This window comes from Pholcus phalangioides, unplaced genomic scaffold (genome assembly GCF_987345545.1).
Source record: "Pholcus phalangioides strain wild (caught in Gottingen) unplaced genomic scaffold, Ppha-v1.0 ptg000039l_1, whole genome shotgun sequence".
Classification (NCBI taxonomy): Eukaryota; Metazoa; Arthropoda; class Arachnida; order Araneae; family Pholcidae; genus Pholcus; species Pholcus phalangioides.
In genome coordinates this window covers 30,287,505-30,304,390 of record NW_028301625.1, presented here as the reverse complement: position 1 = coordinate 30,304,390, position 16,886 = coordinate 30,287,505, and the positions used below count along the sequence as shown (strand labels likewise).

At 35.5% G+C, this 16,886-nt stretch overlaps 1 protein-coding gene across 3 annotated transcripts in view; it reads left to right on the top strand.

The window, feature by feature from the left end:
* LOC149065822 (A disintegrin and metalloproteinase with thrombospondin motifs like) overlaps positions 1-16,705 on the top strand; it is a 48,270-nt gene extending 31,565 nt beyond the window's left edge. For 2 of the 3 annotated variants that reach the window (XM_089253466.1, XM_089253467.1), the window contains exons 5-15: positions 985-1,074; positions 3,438-3,714; positions 9,849-10,057; positions 10,169-10,240; positions 10,448-10,655; positions 12,116-12,242; positions 13,107-13,271; positions 13,587-13,713; positions 14,153-14,257; positions 14,420-14,675; positions 15,508-16,705. In XM_089253466.1, coding sequence (XP_089109592.1) covers positions 985-1,074; positions 3,438-3,714; positions 9,849-10,057; positions 10,169-10,240; positions 10,448-10,655; positions 12,116-12,242; positions 13,107-13,271; positions 13,587-13,713; positions 14,153-14,257; positions 14,420-14,675; positions 15,508-15,650 — 1,779 coding nt within the window. In that variant the 3' untranslated portion in view covers positions 15,651-16,705. Of the gene's footprint in view, positions 1-984; positions 1,075-3,437; positions 3,715-9,848; positions 10,058-10,168; positions 10,241-10,447; positions 10,656-12,115; positions 12,243-13,106; positions 13,272-13,586; positions 13,714-14,152; positions 14,258-14,419; positions 14,676-15,507 lie in introns of those variants that run through there. The other variant, XM_089253468.1, reaches the window with a different exon arrangement.
* The last annotated feature ends 181 nt before the right edge of the window (positions 16,706-16,886 follow it).

The window sequence follows — 16,886 nt, the reverse complement described above, 5'->3', positions numbered from 1 at the left end:
GTTTGGGTTTTTCCGCTAAGAACTGCAATGTAGATGACCGATGAGCCTTGTTCTAATTAAGATGACCTTGAGGTTTTCCAGAGCGACGTCTCGTGAACACTTTGTTCAAATAAATCGTTGAAACAAAGGAATATAGTGAAATCGTGTCATCTTTGAAAAAACACCATTAAGCAGTTCTACACTGGAGTATTCAAGCCATGAAACTTATGATTTTATTAATTGTTTTCGATCAGCCGCGTAACGATATTGTATAAAAAATGATCCTTTGAAAAATACTAATTGAAAATCCTCGCTTTTAACCTTGTGATGACAGTGGATGCAGAACTCACGAGATGCTATGATGTAGTTTTCGCCTTTAGACAACGAGAGTGTTTATGAGTATGCTGCACTGAATATAAATCGGATTGCTAATTACCACTACAGAATGAAGATGTAAATGAAGAAAGTAGTTATCTGTTCGTAAATTAAGAAAAGGTTTTTTTTTTTTATTTGGTACCAATTACCAGACGCGTATTTACGTGACCGATTTCAGCAATCGCCGAGCACGTTTTTAGTTTCGTGAAGGCGGTAAAAAAAATATTCCATAAACTACATTAAACAGCATAAATTTGTCGTAATCAACAATTATAAAATTCTACACGTATTATGTATGCTATCTGAACAGAAGAAAAAAGCTATTTTGTTCTTGTAGTTGCAATGGAGAGAGAGAGAGGATGATGGAATATATATTTACTAAACGAAAATAAAATTTGTGAAAAATTTGATATTTATATAAACTGGGTGGTTGGTTTTTTTCTTCTTCTTCGTAAAAAATCAAATAAATACAAAGAATTAAAAATCCCTGTTCTGCGTTGTTTGTACGTAGGATAAAAATTTTGATAGTAAGTGCTTCCGTATGATACAAATTTGTATGATATTATTAGATTTTTTTAAAACCAAAAAGAGATGTTTAACGTTTTTTTTGCTTTGTTTTTTTTCTTGCAGCCCGATGATGACACTGGAGTGACTTACCAAGATCTCGAAAAAATGGCGGCAGTGACAATAAGAAAAGATTCAGACGGTAAAATACAAATGGTTAGTGGTATTATCAGAAGTATTAGTAGTATTAGTAAGAAATACAAACTCTTTAAGTTTGGCATCGAGAAAAACACAGAGTGGCCATTAAATAACTTTGTCGATATACGAGCCCTTAACGGCCACAAAAATCAATGAATGCGAATGAAATTTGAGATATGAGTGTTTCCGAGAATGCGCTCGAGAATGAAAAGGGAAACAAATGTCTAACTCTTGCGGTTGTGGTTACACCGACAAAATTTCGAAAAATTCAAATAGCAACACTTTTTTTTTTTACAATGCTAAGTGATTGACGCAGTGAAAACCCATGAATGGCGTTGGAACGGTGCCTGTAGCACCATAGGACGCCGGCATAGGACGCAGACAAAGAAAGAAGATCTCACCAATGGGTTAGTACGCTAAACCAACATCTTCTGTGGAATGAAAGCCTCCGTGCGAAGCTCGTGACGTCACTGAAGTCGTCCATTTCACTTATAGTCATTGAAGATACTGCAAAAAAGATTTCGCATACGTCGGACTGCTATATCCAATGGCTACAAGTGAAATGGACAACTTCAGTGACGTCAAAGTTTCGCGTGGAGGCTTTCTGCTATAGAAGGTGTTGGCTAAACCCACGGGGTGAGGAACTTCCTGCGGCAATATATAATGTGAATGATCTGCATTGGTTTTTCCACACGTATCTTTCTTTGCGTCTAATTCCGGCATTTATCATGTAACAGGTATCATTCCAACGCATGGTTTTTTACAGAGCCGATCACTTTGCAATGCATAAAAGTGAGTGTTGCTATTTGAATTTTTGTGAAATTTTGTTGCTGTGACCGTAACCACGAAAGCTAGGTATTTGTTTTTCGTTGACATTCGCTAGCGCATACTGAGAAATACTTATATCTTGAATATCATTCGCATTCGTTGATTTTTGCAGCCACTTCGGACGCGCATATCAGCAAAGTCATTTTATGACCACCCTGTAGAATATCTGGTTGTCATGAACGAAAGAATGTAAGTGAAAGGGTAGCATGGCATTGTCTGCGATTGACTTCCTCTTATGATACATTTTACATGTATTATCCTCGTTTATTAACATTCACGTGTTAACGAAGTTTACAAATCATTATCTATGCACTGGAGGAACAGCATGCTCCAGCAAGCAACGTTTTCTGGTCACAAGCGAGTAAATCAGAAACGCACGAAAGTTGACCATGCGTAAACCCATAATTAAGGGATCACTCTACAAAGAATTCACGCTAATTCATGACGACATGGAACTCTGTCACAAGTGACAGTTACAGGCTAATTATTATTTATTTATTTATTTTTATTTTTTGTGGCTTTAAGTTGAAAGCGTTGAAAATTAGTTGTTTTTTTTTCAGTGAAAATTGCTGCTTTAACAAAGTTATATGGAATATTTTGTCTCCACCTGGTGTTATTGGCTGTCACGCAGTCAGAGTGATGAAACAAATATTGTCGCAACGGTCAACGAAATCTGCTGTTTGATGTCATTGATTCCCTTTTGCATAAAATAATCAGCTTTTAATTCCAATTTCACTTTTTGCGTGAAAGAAATTATCTATTAGTTTTTTTTAAGGGATGTTACGATCGTTGAAGTTGAATTTTCAAAAATGACTTCAAAAAAATATTTCTTTCAATTGCAAATAAAATAGGCCACTAGAAATTTCGTGTCAATCGGTCAATTCGTTCTTTCAAAATAAAAGAAAGAAGTATATAAGGAATTATAGTGTGTAAATTTACACACGGAAAAACACTTTGAACGCGATTTTCTCAGATTACAGATTTTGAGTTCATCCGGAAAATAAAAATAAAAACTACTGCATCAAAAATTCTGAAATTTTGCAGAAATTCTTATTTGACACGTGTTAGTGAGACTTCGAACTTGGATAGTTTAAAAAATATACAAATTTCAAAAATCTAAATTCAACATTTTTTTTAAAAACACTTCCCATTAGTCAATCGCTAAATCCGAGGTCTATTTACTAACACATGTCGAATAAACATTTCTGTAAAAAATTTCAGCATTTTTTTTGCAGTAGTTTTTTTTAATCTTACGGATAAGCTCAAAAACTGCAATCTTAGAAAACCCCGTTCAAAGTGTTTTTTTATTGTATACGTTTACACTGTAATTCATTATTTTTTTTTCTTTTATTATGGAAGAACAAATTAACCAATTGACACGACATTTTTAGTATTTCATTTGCAATTGAATGAAATATTTTTTTGAAAATTCGACTTCAAGGGTTGTGATACCGCTTAAGCAATATTGTTGCCAAATGAGATGGTCATCAAATGAGATGGTCATGGAAATACTTTTGTTATTGATTTAAGAACATTTCTTTTGTTTACTATAGGAAGGAACTATTGGGGACGAACTCATTGTGAAACCCGTACCAACCGCAATATTACTTCCAGAAGATGGGTTTGTCGATGATGAGATGTTTCTAGATGAAGATGAACAATATGAAATCACCAGAAACATGTCTAAGCAATCAGAAAACCAAGATCCACAGAATTTATCTCGAACAATCAACAAGAATAATCATAATAATCACGGTAACACCAACAGAGGAGGTGTGCATCTCGTGTATAAAGGAAAGCAACAAGGAAATGATTCGCATTCCGATTACTGTGAGTGAAATATCCAGTTCAGGGACGTCACGATCCCTGAAGTTGTTTTTTCAAAAATAACTTTAAAAAAAAAATATTTCATTCAATTGCAAATAAAATGCAAAAGGAAGTAATGAATTACAGTGAATTACAAGAAAAAATACTTTGAACATGATTTTCTCAGATTGCAATTTTTGAGCTCATAAGTAAAATTAACGAAAAGCTGTTGCATCACAAATTCTGAAATTTTGCAAAAAATGTTTATTCGACACGTGTTAGTAAAATGAACTTCTGATTACATTTTCCCAACTGGAAGTTGTTTCAAAAAATGTTGCATTCATATTTTTGAAATTAACATATTTTTCAAACCTTAAAAATTCATAAAATTTTAACGAATGGTCAGATATCCAAGTTCGGGGATCATTTTACTAACACATATTGGACAAACATTTCTGCAAAATTTCAGGATTTTTGGTGCAGTAACTTTTTTTTAACCTTACGGATGAGCTTAAAAACTGCAATCTGAGAAAAATTCGCGTTTAAAAAGTACTTTTTCTTGCATACATTTACACTAAATTCATTACTTTTATTTTATTTTGAAAGAACAAATCAACCGATTGATGAGAAATTTCTTGCATCGAATGAAAAAAATTCCGTCATTTTTGAAAAATCGACTTCAGGGGGTCGTGACACCCCTTAATTACTTATTACGTAAATCGAACGTTACATCAATTAATGTATTATTAGGTTTTATGTAATTCAAAATAATAATTCATGTTTTTAGTGGTTTTTTTTTCATTTGTCGTCTTTTCTATCTCTCATTTTTCAAGAAATAATCTTATGTAGTGAAGGTTAGTAACTCCTAAATGCAGTTGCTACAAACAAATGATTATAAAATTTTATAATCACAAATTTGTCGTCCACGATCCAACTACACCGACAGAGAAAAAAATTAAAATATATTCATATATATATAATCACATTTTTTTCCAACTTCTTAAAAAATTACTGAATGAAAACTAAAAAATATGTGATCTAATAATGCGATAGCGTTGGTTCCAAACATTAACCGTAAAATTACTTTCAGAGGTAGTGTTAGAAAGTAGGTTTCATCAGTGTAGGATTCAACACCTGGTAGGTTTAAAAAGCAATCGTTCTTGTTAGTTTGATCATACACATCTGCGATAATCAAAAAGTGTGTTGTAAAACTTAGTTACATTCCGTAAGCAGTGCTGTAGAATATGTGAATAACCACCAACGTTTTAATTAGGGATGGGAATTGATTAAAGTTTTTAACTGGTTAATCAAAATGTTTTATCGAATAAATCGACTGATTAATCGATAAAACATTTTGATTCATTGACTTTTAATCGAATATTTTTCGTAACTAAAAATATTAAATTGATGCTATGAAGAAAAATATATTTTATTAATTTTTCTCTCTCACACGCACCTATGCGCTAGATGTAAACAATATGGAATAGATTAAAAAATTGAGGCTGCCGCTTTAAAGCAATTGCTGAATATATTTGTCAAATCCTCGAATTTCTTCCCTTAGATATTGACGATTTTAAAAAAATTTGTTATTTTAGGTGTCACTGATTTCGAAACTACTTTCGATCATACTGTCGCCGATAAGACGAAAGAATAAAGAATCAAGTGCAGAGGGGAATCATGATAATGAGATCTGGGGTAGATTTTTTAGATTAAGCACGTGAATTGGTAGGCGGGCATTTCTAGTCAGATAGGGATCCTCAGAAAAATCTATTTACCCGGAAGCCCACGATATATGGCCCTGGCTTTTAATCCTAGAAACTTCTCCCAAATGGTTCTTGTGAGGAGAGGAGCTGATGCAATTCCCAGCAAACTCAATTCGAAACTGGAATAATCAGTTTTCATTAAATCGACTTGTATTTTCTCATGCCGAAAAATTTGATCAAAATATTGATCCAAACATTTTTAAATCTGGTTGCTTATCCAAAATGTTATATATGGGTACATAATTTAAAACATTATCGGTTTCGCGAAAAAAATCAAGTTAAATTACAAACTTTTTACGCAAATTTTAATCGAGTTTTAATTGGATTGTTGGAGCCGATTAACTCGACTAAAATTTCTAACTGCGATTAACAATTGATCGATTAACCGACTCGATTGATCAATTAATCGGACCAGCCCTAGTTTTAATGATTATATAATGTAGAGAATCGTTGGGGGTAGAAAGGAGACAGGACAATCTTAAGCTCACGTTGTAGCATAGTTCCAATTGCGTCTATAGTATTTTGTGGAGTTTTCAGGAGACCGGACTTATATCAAAGTTATAATAAAATTGAGTTCTTAAATACTTGAAAAGCCACAAGGCAGTAAATTTAAAAAAGTGCGAACATTTCCTGATTTTTTCAAAATGTCGCGACATATGAGTGCAAAGTACAACCAAAATAAGAAAAATTGGGCACGAATGCGTAGGACAAAGAGAATAACACCAAAAACGCCGGCCTGAACCTTCCTAAAACAAACGCTCAGTATTGCCGCGAATATAGACAACGCAAGCGCGTTCGGACAACTATGGTGGCATCTGACGTGGCTGGATCAAGTACGGCTGTGGATTTCGTTGCTGATGAAATGGATGGTGCAATTGAGGTCGAAACAGACGCATTGGACCAACTTGGAATTCCCAATACGGCGGCGTGTGCCAAAAATTGAACTTGCACCGGGGCCGACAACTACTGTAAAAAAGTTCGACAACGTTCGCATACATTCGACAAGAAACCGAGACCCACGAAAACTAATGAAAAAAAAAATAGAATTTGGAAATTGGGGAGAACGTTTGCTTAAATTTCACAAGAAACCGAGCCCCACGGGAACCAGAAGGACACAACTTAAAAATTAGGAGAGAGAGAGAAGCCGAGCCCCAATAAAACCTTACTCTCTCACAACTCTCATTCTACTCAGCACAGTCATTCTTTCTCAGGCCTCAATTTTTGATTGCATACCAGGACAGCCACTTTCGTTCTCGGGCCTCCATTAACCGTTTGCGGGCATAGATGAGCACTTTTGTGGGCCTGTGAACAAAGCAGCATTAGTTCCAATTCTTAGAAGTGATATGCTCGTACTGTCTAATAATTACTACTGACTTACTGTCGCAGCAACACCGACAATTTCAAATCGCTCATAGCGCTATTTCGTGCACTCTCTTATACGCTCCTTTTTAAACACATTCTATCCCGTTATTAGTTTGAAAGTTCGTATCATCATCCATTCCTCTATATATATTCTCTCTCTCTCTCCTCCACCATTTTTTCCTCCTTATTAACCGAGAAGCCAACTTCAGATCGATCTTCATTTTGATATGGATTCCGAACCTTCACTTATGTGAAATTTTTTTCCCATGATCCCAATCACAGCATTTTATAGTACCGAAAATTTACTTTCAATCTGGGGGGGGGGGGCACGGCAGTGCCCCGCTAAGTGGAGTAAAACAAGCAAGACTAACATCCTTCTCTAGAAGCAACTTGAGATACTTTTGAGACCTTATATCTCCATACTAGAAATGTTCAGGTATCTGAAACTTGGTGTGTATAGAGCTTTCTACAAAATTAATTGAATTTCTGAATTTCACATTTCCATTATTGTAGTTCATGAGAAATTTGAACTGAAAATTTCGTTATTTTGACACTGACTGACTGACCGATCATCCAAAATCCTGCGCACTTCTACCAACCCTAGAAACATGAAATTTGTTGTGAAAAGTGTTTTTGAGATATAAAGTAAGGAAAAATTAAAAAATTTCAAAAATTCCTCTCAGGATCGAAATACGGGAAAATTCCGAATATTAAGAATTGTCGCCAAAAACAATGTCAAATGAATGCAAGATTGCCAACAACAGTTGAAATTGTTCAAAATTTTCAATAGACGGGAAAAGGGGTTTTTTATATGTATCGTCAGTGGTGTTTGTTTAGTGCTATGTCAATATATAAATTCAGTGTTAATTTCGAAAACAAAAAACTTCATTTATTATAGCACTATTGTCATAAATATATTTTTCTAAACTCCCTCATTTTCGATGGAAAAAACGATCTAAATTTTATTTCAATTTTGGTTCATGGACAAAGATTAATTCAAAAAACATGCAAAAAATTTTTTTCCTCGTGAATTTTCTCGGATGATATCCAGGCCCGTCTTAAGAGCATCATTTGCTCCGGGCCGAGTGATTTTTCCGATCCCTACCTGGAAAATTCTCGAAAAATTCAGCTACTTCTCTTTTTTCTGAGGCCCCTCTTCTCTTGAGGCCCTCTGGCCGTGCCTGGGTGAGCCCACATGCGTTAAGACTGCACTGATGATATCTCTAAAGAAGGGGATCAGAAGGGTAGAAAAATGAAAAACAACCTAAATTCGGGGTGTAAAATGTTAAAATGTACGTATTTGTTATGCACGACAAAAATATGCGATGAACATACACGAATTTTTGTCACAGTTATCATCATAATATACAGGGTGTTTTAAAAAGAATCATCCGGTTTAAAAAAATCAACTATTCAGCTTTTAATCCGTTTTGATCGAATAATGTATAGGTAGAAAGAGAGAAATCTCGAGTTTCACGCAGTTGCCGACAGGTAGCGCTAACACTCTTCCTTCGGCGGCCACTTCAGTGCTTCTCAAGACTAGCTTTTCCCACAGTTAGAAACCGATTCGGGTGACTTCATTTTCCAGCAGGGCGGGACACCACCACCAATACTGGAGCTTGGACGTTGGAGAATTTTTGAACAATCGCATTCCTAAACGATGGATCGGCCGTACGGGACCCGACGATTCAGTTAAACATCGCTAGCCTCCAAGATAGCCGGACCTCACAGTGTGCGATTTCTTCTTGTTGTGGTTTATAAAAGACTACGTTTATGTGCCTCCCTTTCTAGCAACATTAGCCGAACTGAAGATACGCATAACAGCAGCCGTGGAAGCAAACATGCTCGCAAAAGTTTGGGACGAATTTGACTACCGTATAGACATATGCCGTGCATTCCAAGGTGGACATATTGAGCACCTTTAATTTGGTTTGTAAAAAAACTTTATGATTAACCATGTGATATAAAATTAATCTTAAGTGTTTATGTGTTCAATATTTTTCATAATATACGCATTTAAAATCTGGTGATTCTTTTTGAAACACCCTGTAATAAGTTACGCATATTATCTTTGCCCATGACTTCGGTAAATATTACCAATTTAAATGAGCTACGAAATGAAAAATCTGGACACGTTTTTAAAAGTTGGGTTGGGACAGAAAAATTACTCGAATATCCTTTAACATGTGGATCATGTGGTCACCATAGTGAGAAGGCCTTTCAACTCGTGTACTTGACATTGGTATGGTGGAACAATGTACAAAATATAATTTAAGAAAATGAGAAACGGTGTCCAAAAAGTACGCAACGTCAAAAAAGAGGACTACGGTGCTCACAAAAATCAAAAGCAGTCCCATCAAAAACAGTTCATATAAAAAATGAAGGCAAGTCTCGAGACTCTACCCTTAAAAAGTTGAGATATCTGATGAAGAGCCAAGTCAAATACTGTTATTAACTGTGACACTTTGATTCACACAAATCACCCCAAAGCTACACACCTTCAGTTGAAGAACATTCTGGGACTTGGGAATTACGCAGCACGAAAATGTGTTGGTCGTTGACTAAGTTTTATTATTCGCGTTCATTAATAATATGTTATCAAACAATGTGAATATAATGTGAATAAGAATATGTATATATGTATATTTATAGCGCTGACTTGAGATTTTACATAACATGGTAAGGTTTAAGGAGTAATATGTGCTATATATATATATACCAAATACAGTGGAACCTCCTAGAGTGGATACTCCGCGTTAATGGACACTTTTTGAATCCCGTGGAATTAGACTTTAATACATTTCACAACACATTCACGGACACTCGACGTTAACGGGAAAAGGTTTCATTCTCATGGGGGAGTGGATTCGTTATGTTCCAATATATGATTAAAAATTCTGTCCGATAGTTTTGAAAAATTCGAAGGAATAAAAAGTACTTTTCTTAGTTTTGAACGTCTGTGTATTTTTTCTTATATGTTTTGATGCTCTAATATGCCTCATACTTTATTCAGAACTTTTCCCCCCATTTCAGTGTCTCTAGAGTTAGGAGATGACCTCCATCAATCTTCAGCGGGGCGATATCGTTGGTCTACTTCTTATAATAATCGCCGAAACAAGAGAAATGTCATGCCAGGATCAGTTTGGCCAGAAATCCTTCTTCTAGTGGACTATCAAAGTTTCCTTTTGCATGGACTGAGTAGTCGACAGATCAAACGATATTTCGTTAGTTTCTGGAACGGGGTATGACTGTTTCGCTAATTAAAAGGAGAAAAAAATTATTTTGATGATATTATTATTATAGTTTTCAGCATGATTTTAATATATTATAATCATTCTTCCGGCTCTATACAGGTAGACCTCCGGTATAAAACTTTGACGAACCCAAAGATTCGAATCAGCTTAGCTGGAATAATTGTAGCAAAAGTAAGATTCAGTTTTACGGGATGCATCAAATATTTTGTGCGTTTTACGGTTGAAATACATGTAATTGTTTTTGTTTTATTTATTACATATAAAAATATAAATAATTTCAAAATTAGAAGAGGTCCATATTATGACTCATCATTTATCGTTCGATAAATTCTGAATGTTAATTGATTATAGCATGCGTTTATTTATTTATTTTTTCAGAGCAAAGATGCTACTCCATATCTTGAAAAAAATCGATTACCAAGTCCAAACAGGGATGCTATAGACGCAGCCGCAGCTCTAACAGACATGGGCAAATATCTGTATATAGAAGATCGACTTCCTCCGTACGATATAGCAGTTGTTATGACAAAACTAGACATGTGCCGGAAACAATACAGTGGTGGAAGGTGCAGCCGAGGAACAGCTGGTACAGTATTTCTTATAAAAAATTACTTATATATACATAACATGTATTTATTCGCCCTGTAGGTGGGCGAATTCGATACAGGGCGATGAAAGTGTATTTAGGAAAACTTGTCACAATAACAGTGATACTGCTGAATGATGTTGTAGCAACCCCAACTAGGAAAGAAAAGATTCCCCGTTAATTTTATAATAACCCTTTCTTGTGTACTGCATGGAGGAAACGGAATGTTCTACAGTTGGCAAACTTGTATTTTATGAAGTTATTTGAATTATGCTGTGGGCTAAAATGCACTCCATCTTATTAGTGTAGATAACATAATCATAATTGTATATAACATTTGATGTAACGTAATGATAATTGTATAAAAAAAAATCGCTCAAAAATGTCTTGTTTTTATACAACGCTCAAATATCTCATTACCGTTTACTCGATCACAATCAAATGTTACATAAATACAAAAATATTTTTTTGTATTTGTGTAATTTTGTAAAACTACTTTTTTCACCAACCTTTCTTGAGTCGCGAGCACAGTTTATGCACATTATCAGAAGAACAGCACCCATATGAAAATTCTTACGTATGCTCAAACAGAAATAAGAATAATGATTATCCTTGAACGCAACTTTAATGGAACAGTGAGAGTGAGACCTCCATAACAGACAATACCCGTTAGCGGACACTTTTGAAGTCTGTGGAAAAGGGCCTCTGTGTATGTCGCTGTATATTAACTGAAAATCCTAGTTAGCGGATGAAAATTTCGGTCCCATGGTGTCCGTTATCGAGAGGTTCCACGATATATTGAACCATGGCATCAATCAGTACCTTGCGAGTACGAGATCAGACCAAGAATTGAATACTGTTGGGTGCTTCCAACGTCCACGATCTTAAGTGGATGATTATGTGTTGCTCTATGGCAGAGGCCTCCAACCTTTTTCCAGTCGTGAGCACTGCCTATACCCATCCCTTATATACATCCCTTATGGCAAATTTGACATACGAATGCATGAAATATGGATGATTTCAATCCTTTAATGAAATTTGTACAAAGTGTACATCTTGAACGTTGATCAAGTGCTCGCGAGCATGAAATCACACAAGAGCGTCAAGCACTTTGGGCACTCCAGGGGCACCGTGGTACTCGCGAACAACGGTTTGAAGATGCCTGCTCCATGGGATCGAATTCAATAATATAAATTTCCGAGCTACCCCTTCGTTTTTTTTTTCTTGTAATTTTTTAAACCTATAAAAAAAAAAGATAAACTATCCAATGGTAATGAAAATTTCAATTTAAGATCGTGATCGCATTCACGCAATGCACTTTTAACACTTCACAAAAATTTTAAATTCTTTTTCAGTTATTGAATTTTTTTATTTAATCATAGAGAAATTTATGTATGTGTGTACGTGAACAATACTTGTGTCTATGCCGTGTTTTCAACCGTATTTTTCATGGCAATCAGGTTTCGCCTACGTTGGAGGAGCATGTGTGGTAAACAAAAGGTTAGAGAAAGTGAACAGTGTGGCTATCATAGAGGACAGTGGAGGCTTCAGTGGAATCATTGTGGCCGCTCATGAAGTAGGACATCTGTAAGTACTAATACTGTGGTTTTCTTCTTTCTTTTCATTTCATTAGTCAAGAGTGTTAGGTATTTTTTCCAACTCCAACAATGAAAGTTTCAGCCTATTGATGCGAGTGTAGTTTCAGGTTATCGTTACAAAAAATATACAATATTTTTATTTGTTGTATTTCTATTAACGTCGAAAATATGTGGCTAATTACATACTTCAAGAAAACGAAAGCAGATCTGAAATAGAACACTTTAGGGTACTTCAGTGAGAAACGCACCAAAATAGAACCGGACCACTCCAAAAACGCACCAAAATAGAACCGGACCACTCCAAAAACGCACCAAACACTACTACTCAGTGAGCATCATGGTGTTCTTAAGTATTAATTTGAGGATGCATTGCTCTACAGTCTACAGCATTGGTTCTCAAACTTTTACCACCCGTGGCTCCCTTGCCTCACTCAATGTTTATCTGCTCCGGAATACCCTAAGGCCGGGATTACACTATAACAAATTGATAAAAGATCTTTTACAAAACTTGAAAAAAAAACAAACAATAAGCCTAATGGTTACATTAGCTCGAATGTAACCGATACGCTTATTAGTTTCATTTTTCAAGTTTTTTAAAAGGTCTTTTATCAAACTTTCATAGTGTAATCCCGGCCTAATAAAGAACTACTTCAACGCACTGAACGGGCACACATCGACATCAACAGCTGGTTGCACGCTTCTGACACAAGTTGGTGACGTCTCTAGAAGCCACGATGCACACTTTCAGAACCACTGGTCTACGGGATCAACACGGTATATTATATTGTCGTTGAATATTTTTTGCTCTAAGACAAATTTATTTTATTCTACAACCGCTATCGTTTTTCTTCAGACTCGGATGTGTTCATGATGGGTCTCCTCCACCGAGTTATCTTGGAGGTCCTGGAGCAAATAGATGCCCTTGGGAAGATGGTTTCATCATGAGTGATCTCAGACACACAGATAGAGGTTTTCGATGGTCTTCGTGTAGTGTTGAGCAATTCAAACACTTTCTAAGGTATGTACCAATCTTCCTCACTAATTTTTAAAACGCATATTCCGTTTGAAGAAACTAATGCAGGTGAGTTTTAGCATTCTTTGATGGTTTTCTATCACTCGCTCCTAGAAATCTGAGCGGTCCGAGACTGGCAAGTCCTAATTATGCCGACAGCTCTGTGTGTTACAGCATCTCTCTAAGCTGACAGTGCACACACATTTAAATTTTTCACACTCATCGTCATGCATCGGGAGATATACTCATTTACTATGTGAAAAATATTTTCTGTAAGTACGTATCCTATTTAAATATCCCTTCCTATTTGTTTTTATGTAGTGGAGAAACTGCCGTTTGTTTATACAACTACCCTGATGATAATAAGCTATTGGCCAGGGAGTTGCCAGGTACAATGTTAACGCTTGATGAACAATGTGAAAGAGACAGAGGAACTCAAGCCTGTTTTGTAAGTATACATAAACCGACCACCATCTCACCACTTTCAGCCGTTAACGTTATACTTCCCAATACATTATTTGGATGAGAATATGAAAAGATAACAAATTTATTCAAGCGCATGATTTTTCGCATATACACAAAATCCTATCATTTTTAATTTCACTTATTCCTGTTAGGCTGGCATTATACTGTAAAAGTTTTAGAAAGTTCTTTTATAAAGCTTGAAAAATGCAACCAATAAGCGTATCAGTTACATTCGAGTGAATGTAACCACTAGGATTATTCGGTTGTTTTTTTTTAAAGTTTTGTAAAAGATTTTTTAACAAACTTCCATAGTGCGATCTCGGCCTTGCTTGAGTACTATTAGTAATATAAGTGAGTGCCTGTGTACGAGCGAATCTCTATTTCTTGAGAGAGTTTCGTAAAAAGTACTTCACTGTTTTCAGAAAGACAGCAGAGTATGCGCCCAGCTTTTCTGCTACGATACAGATTCCGGCTATTGCGTGTCATTTAGACCAGCTGCAGAAGGATCAACCTGCGGTGATGGACAAGTATGTATGAGTTACGATAGTAATGTTTGAAGCATATCATCATCAGTTTTGAATCTCAACTTAGATAATCGCGTTAGACATAAACGCTTCATTATGTACAGCATTTATACGCTCCAAATGTGCCACCAATTTCCATAAACTGATTCAAGAAATATATTTCAGGTATGCAAAAACGGCAAATGCATCGTTGATCACGAGAACATCATTCCTGATTACACCCACGTCACTCGCTCTATAGCGAACAGAGAAGACAAAGAGAAATCAAAACCAACCACTAGTGGTCCCACCAATTCAAACTCTATCGGTCGAACATCAAGAAGACGGCACTATCCTTCAACAATCAACAGAAATAACGCCTTACCTCCTGCAAGGCAAAGAGTCACTACAACCGAAGCAACAGTGTTGGAACCAGATTCAGGTATCAAAATCTCATCTTTAATCTTATTTACTAATATTTTTACTCGAACAATAAACGGTGATTATTTGAATCTAATTAATGAAACAAAGTCTCATTCACAGTAATAAATCAGTGCACAAAATTTGATTTTTCGACGCTCCAAGCATTGTTAGAGGTTTTCATCTGAATGCATTTTGATTTGCTGATTTGATTTGAGCAAACGCAGCACCCATCTGCCTCAAAGACTTTTCATGTGCAATTCAAGTTCTTCATGCAAATATCAAGTTCTTTTAAAATGATTATAGTATTGAACTCCATGTAAATCTTTTCGTCGTCCAATGCCATACCATGTTTTTATTAATGGTTTCTGGAGTTTTGAGCGTCCGTCACGTGGATCTACTTAGTACAGCCACGTTTAAACTTAGAAGCCCGATAATTGAGTTTGATAGTTAAGAACGGAGGCAAAAGTTTCGGTGAACATTTATGAATTCTGAATGAATTCGATTCAGTGTTAAAGCTCTTTTTATAAGTTTTGTAATCACCCGGTATAATAAATTTTATGAATTTTAAAAACATACAGAGAGAGAGATGATGTAAACTTATTTTGATAGCTTTACCACATGGATAGGTATACTTGAAATGCTTGACACAATCAAAAGAAACAAAATCTTGTTGATAGTGTGCCCATACCAGGTCGAGACCGAAAATTTTTCTGACCCCTCGTTAATCGTCTACATATATAATGATTTTTTAGACATGAGGTGAAACTATTACAAAATTGCATTTTTATTTCAAAGTAGTGTTTTTCAAGGATCCTATGCATTTGAAACTAACTTTCTCTTCCTTCCTTTAGCTTGTGAAGATGCTGTGGACAAATTAGCCGGAGGACTTACGTGTCAAGAATTCTTGGAAAGATATGGGGATCGGTATTGCAAGCATAATTACATGCTTAAGAACTGTTGTTATTCTCATCACCTTATGTGCTCTAATCGATAGGATTTGAAAACGTTCAAGCAAGTCCTTTAGCGGTCTTGGTGCCAGTAAAAGAATGGGAAAATAAGAATGTCCCATGAAAACCAAAGTTTTACTTCATTGACTTCTAAGAGCTGCATTCTAATGCTCTAAAAAACAGAATTCTCTGTGCACACCGGATCATTCAATAACCTGCAGCATACACCATATTCCTGGTTGATCTGAGTTCGCTGCGCAGATGAACTATGGCTGTTTTTATGGCAGTTAGTGATTTAAAAAATCCCACCAACAATCCCTTCGTTGAAAAAATGAGTTGTGTGTACGAATGAATGTCTTTATATACGATACGGGAAAAACAAAAGATGACAAACTGTACTATGGGAATTTCGTGCATTCAGTAATTTCTCTCGAAACACTCCCGTTGTCTGTGGCTCAAATTCTTGTGACATCGTACGAACACATAGTTTGGTACACCAGAAACATTTTCACTTCAGCAGTTCCCCCATGTTGTTTATTTCACGGAAAAGAACGGCAGTCAATTTCATCATTTCAGCATCATTTTCAATCAGCATATGATTTCAGAACCATTTATAGAAATATAAATAGCGATATTTCTTTCTGAATGAAGTCGAAGAAAATAAAGCCAAATGGATTTTGTGGAGAAAAATAATTCGAACTGAAACAAATGAGCATTTTTTCCCGCTATTCAGTTCTCAGTCATAAGCTTAGTTGATCGAATAAAACAAACTGGCTTATTTTTCGAGTTTGGCGGATACATAAGCTCCAGATATATTAGGTATAGCAATATTGTGCCATAAACGTTTTTACTGTAATAAAATCAAGGGCATTCACTTTTTGGCTAATGTCGTTGAAATTTAATTTGAGAATGTCTGAGTGCGCATGAACATTTCTAAAGTCTAACTTCTCTATGACTATATGTGTGTAACTCATTGTGTTGAAAAAGTGTCTCATATACCAATTAATTTACTGTTAATGTTGTGAATTTCTTGAAACATTTCCTACATGTTTATACCTCCCCATGGAACCGAATGTTTTAAATAAAATGATATTTAAAATTGGGTCTGTTTTTTTTGTGTGTTTATATTTTTCTTGCCATTCACTTATTCAACTGTAATCCAGCGCAACAAATAGAATTACACGAATCGCATGCGAGTTTTGAGTTTGTGTATAAGGTACTCTTCGAATCGCCAAAATATATATCAACTGAATTAAGGCTTTATGAATAATATTCAAATGTAT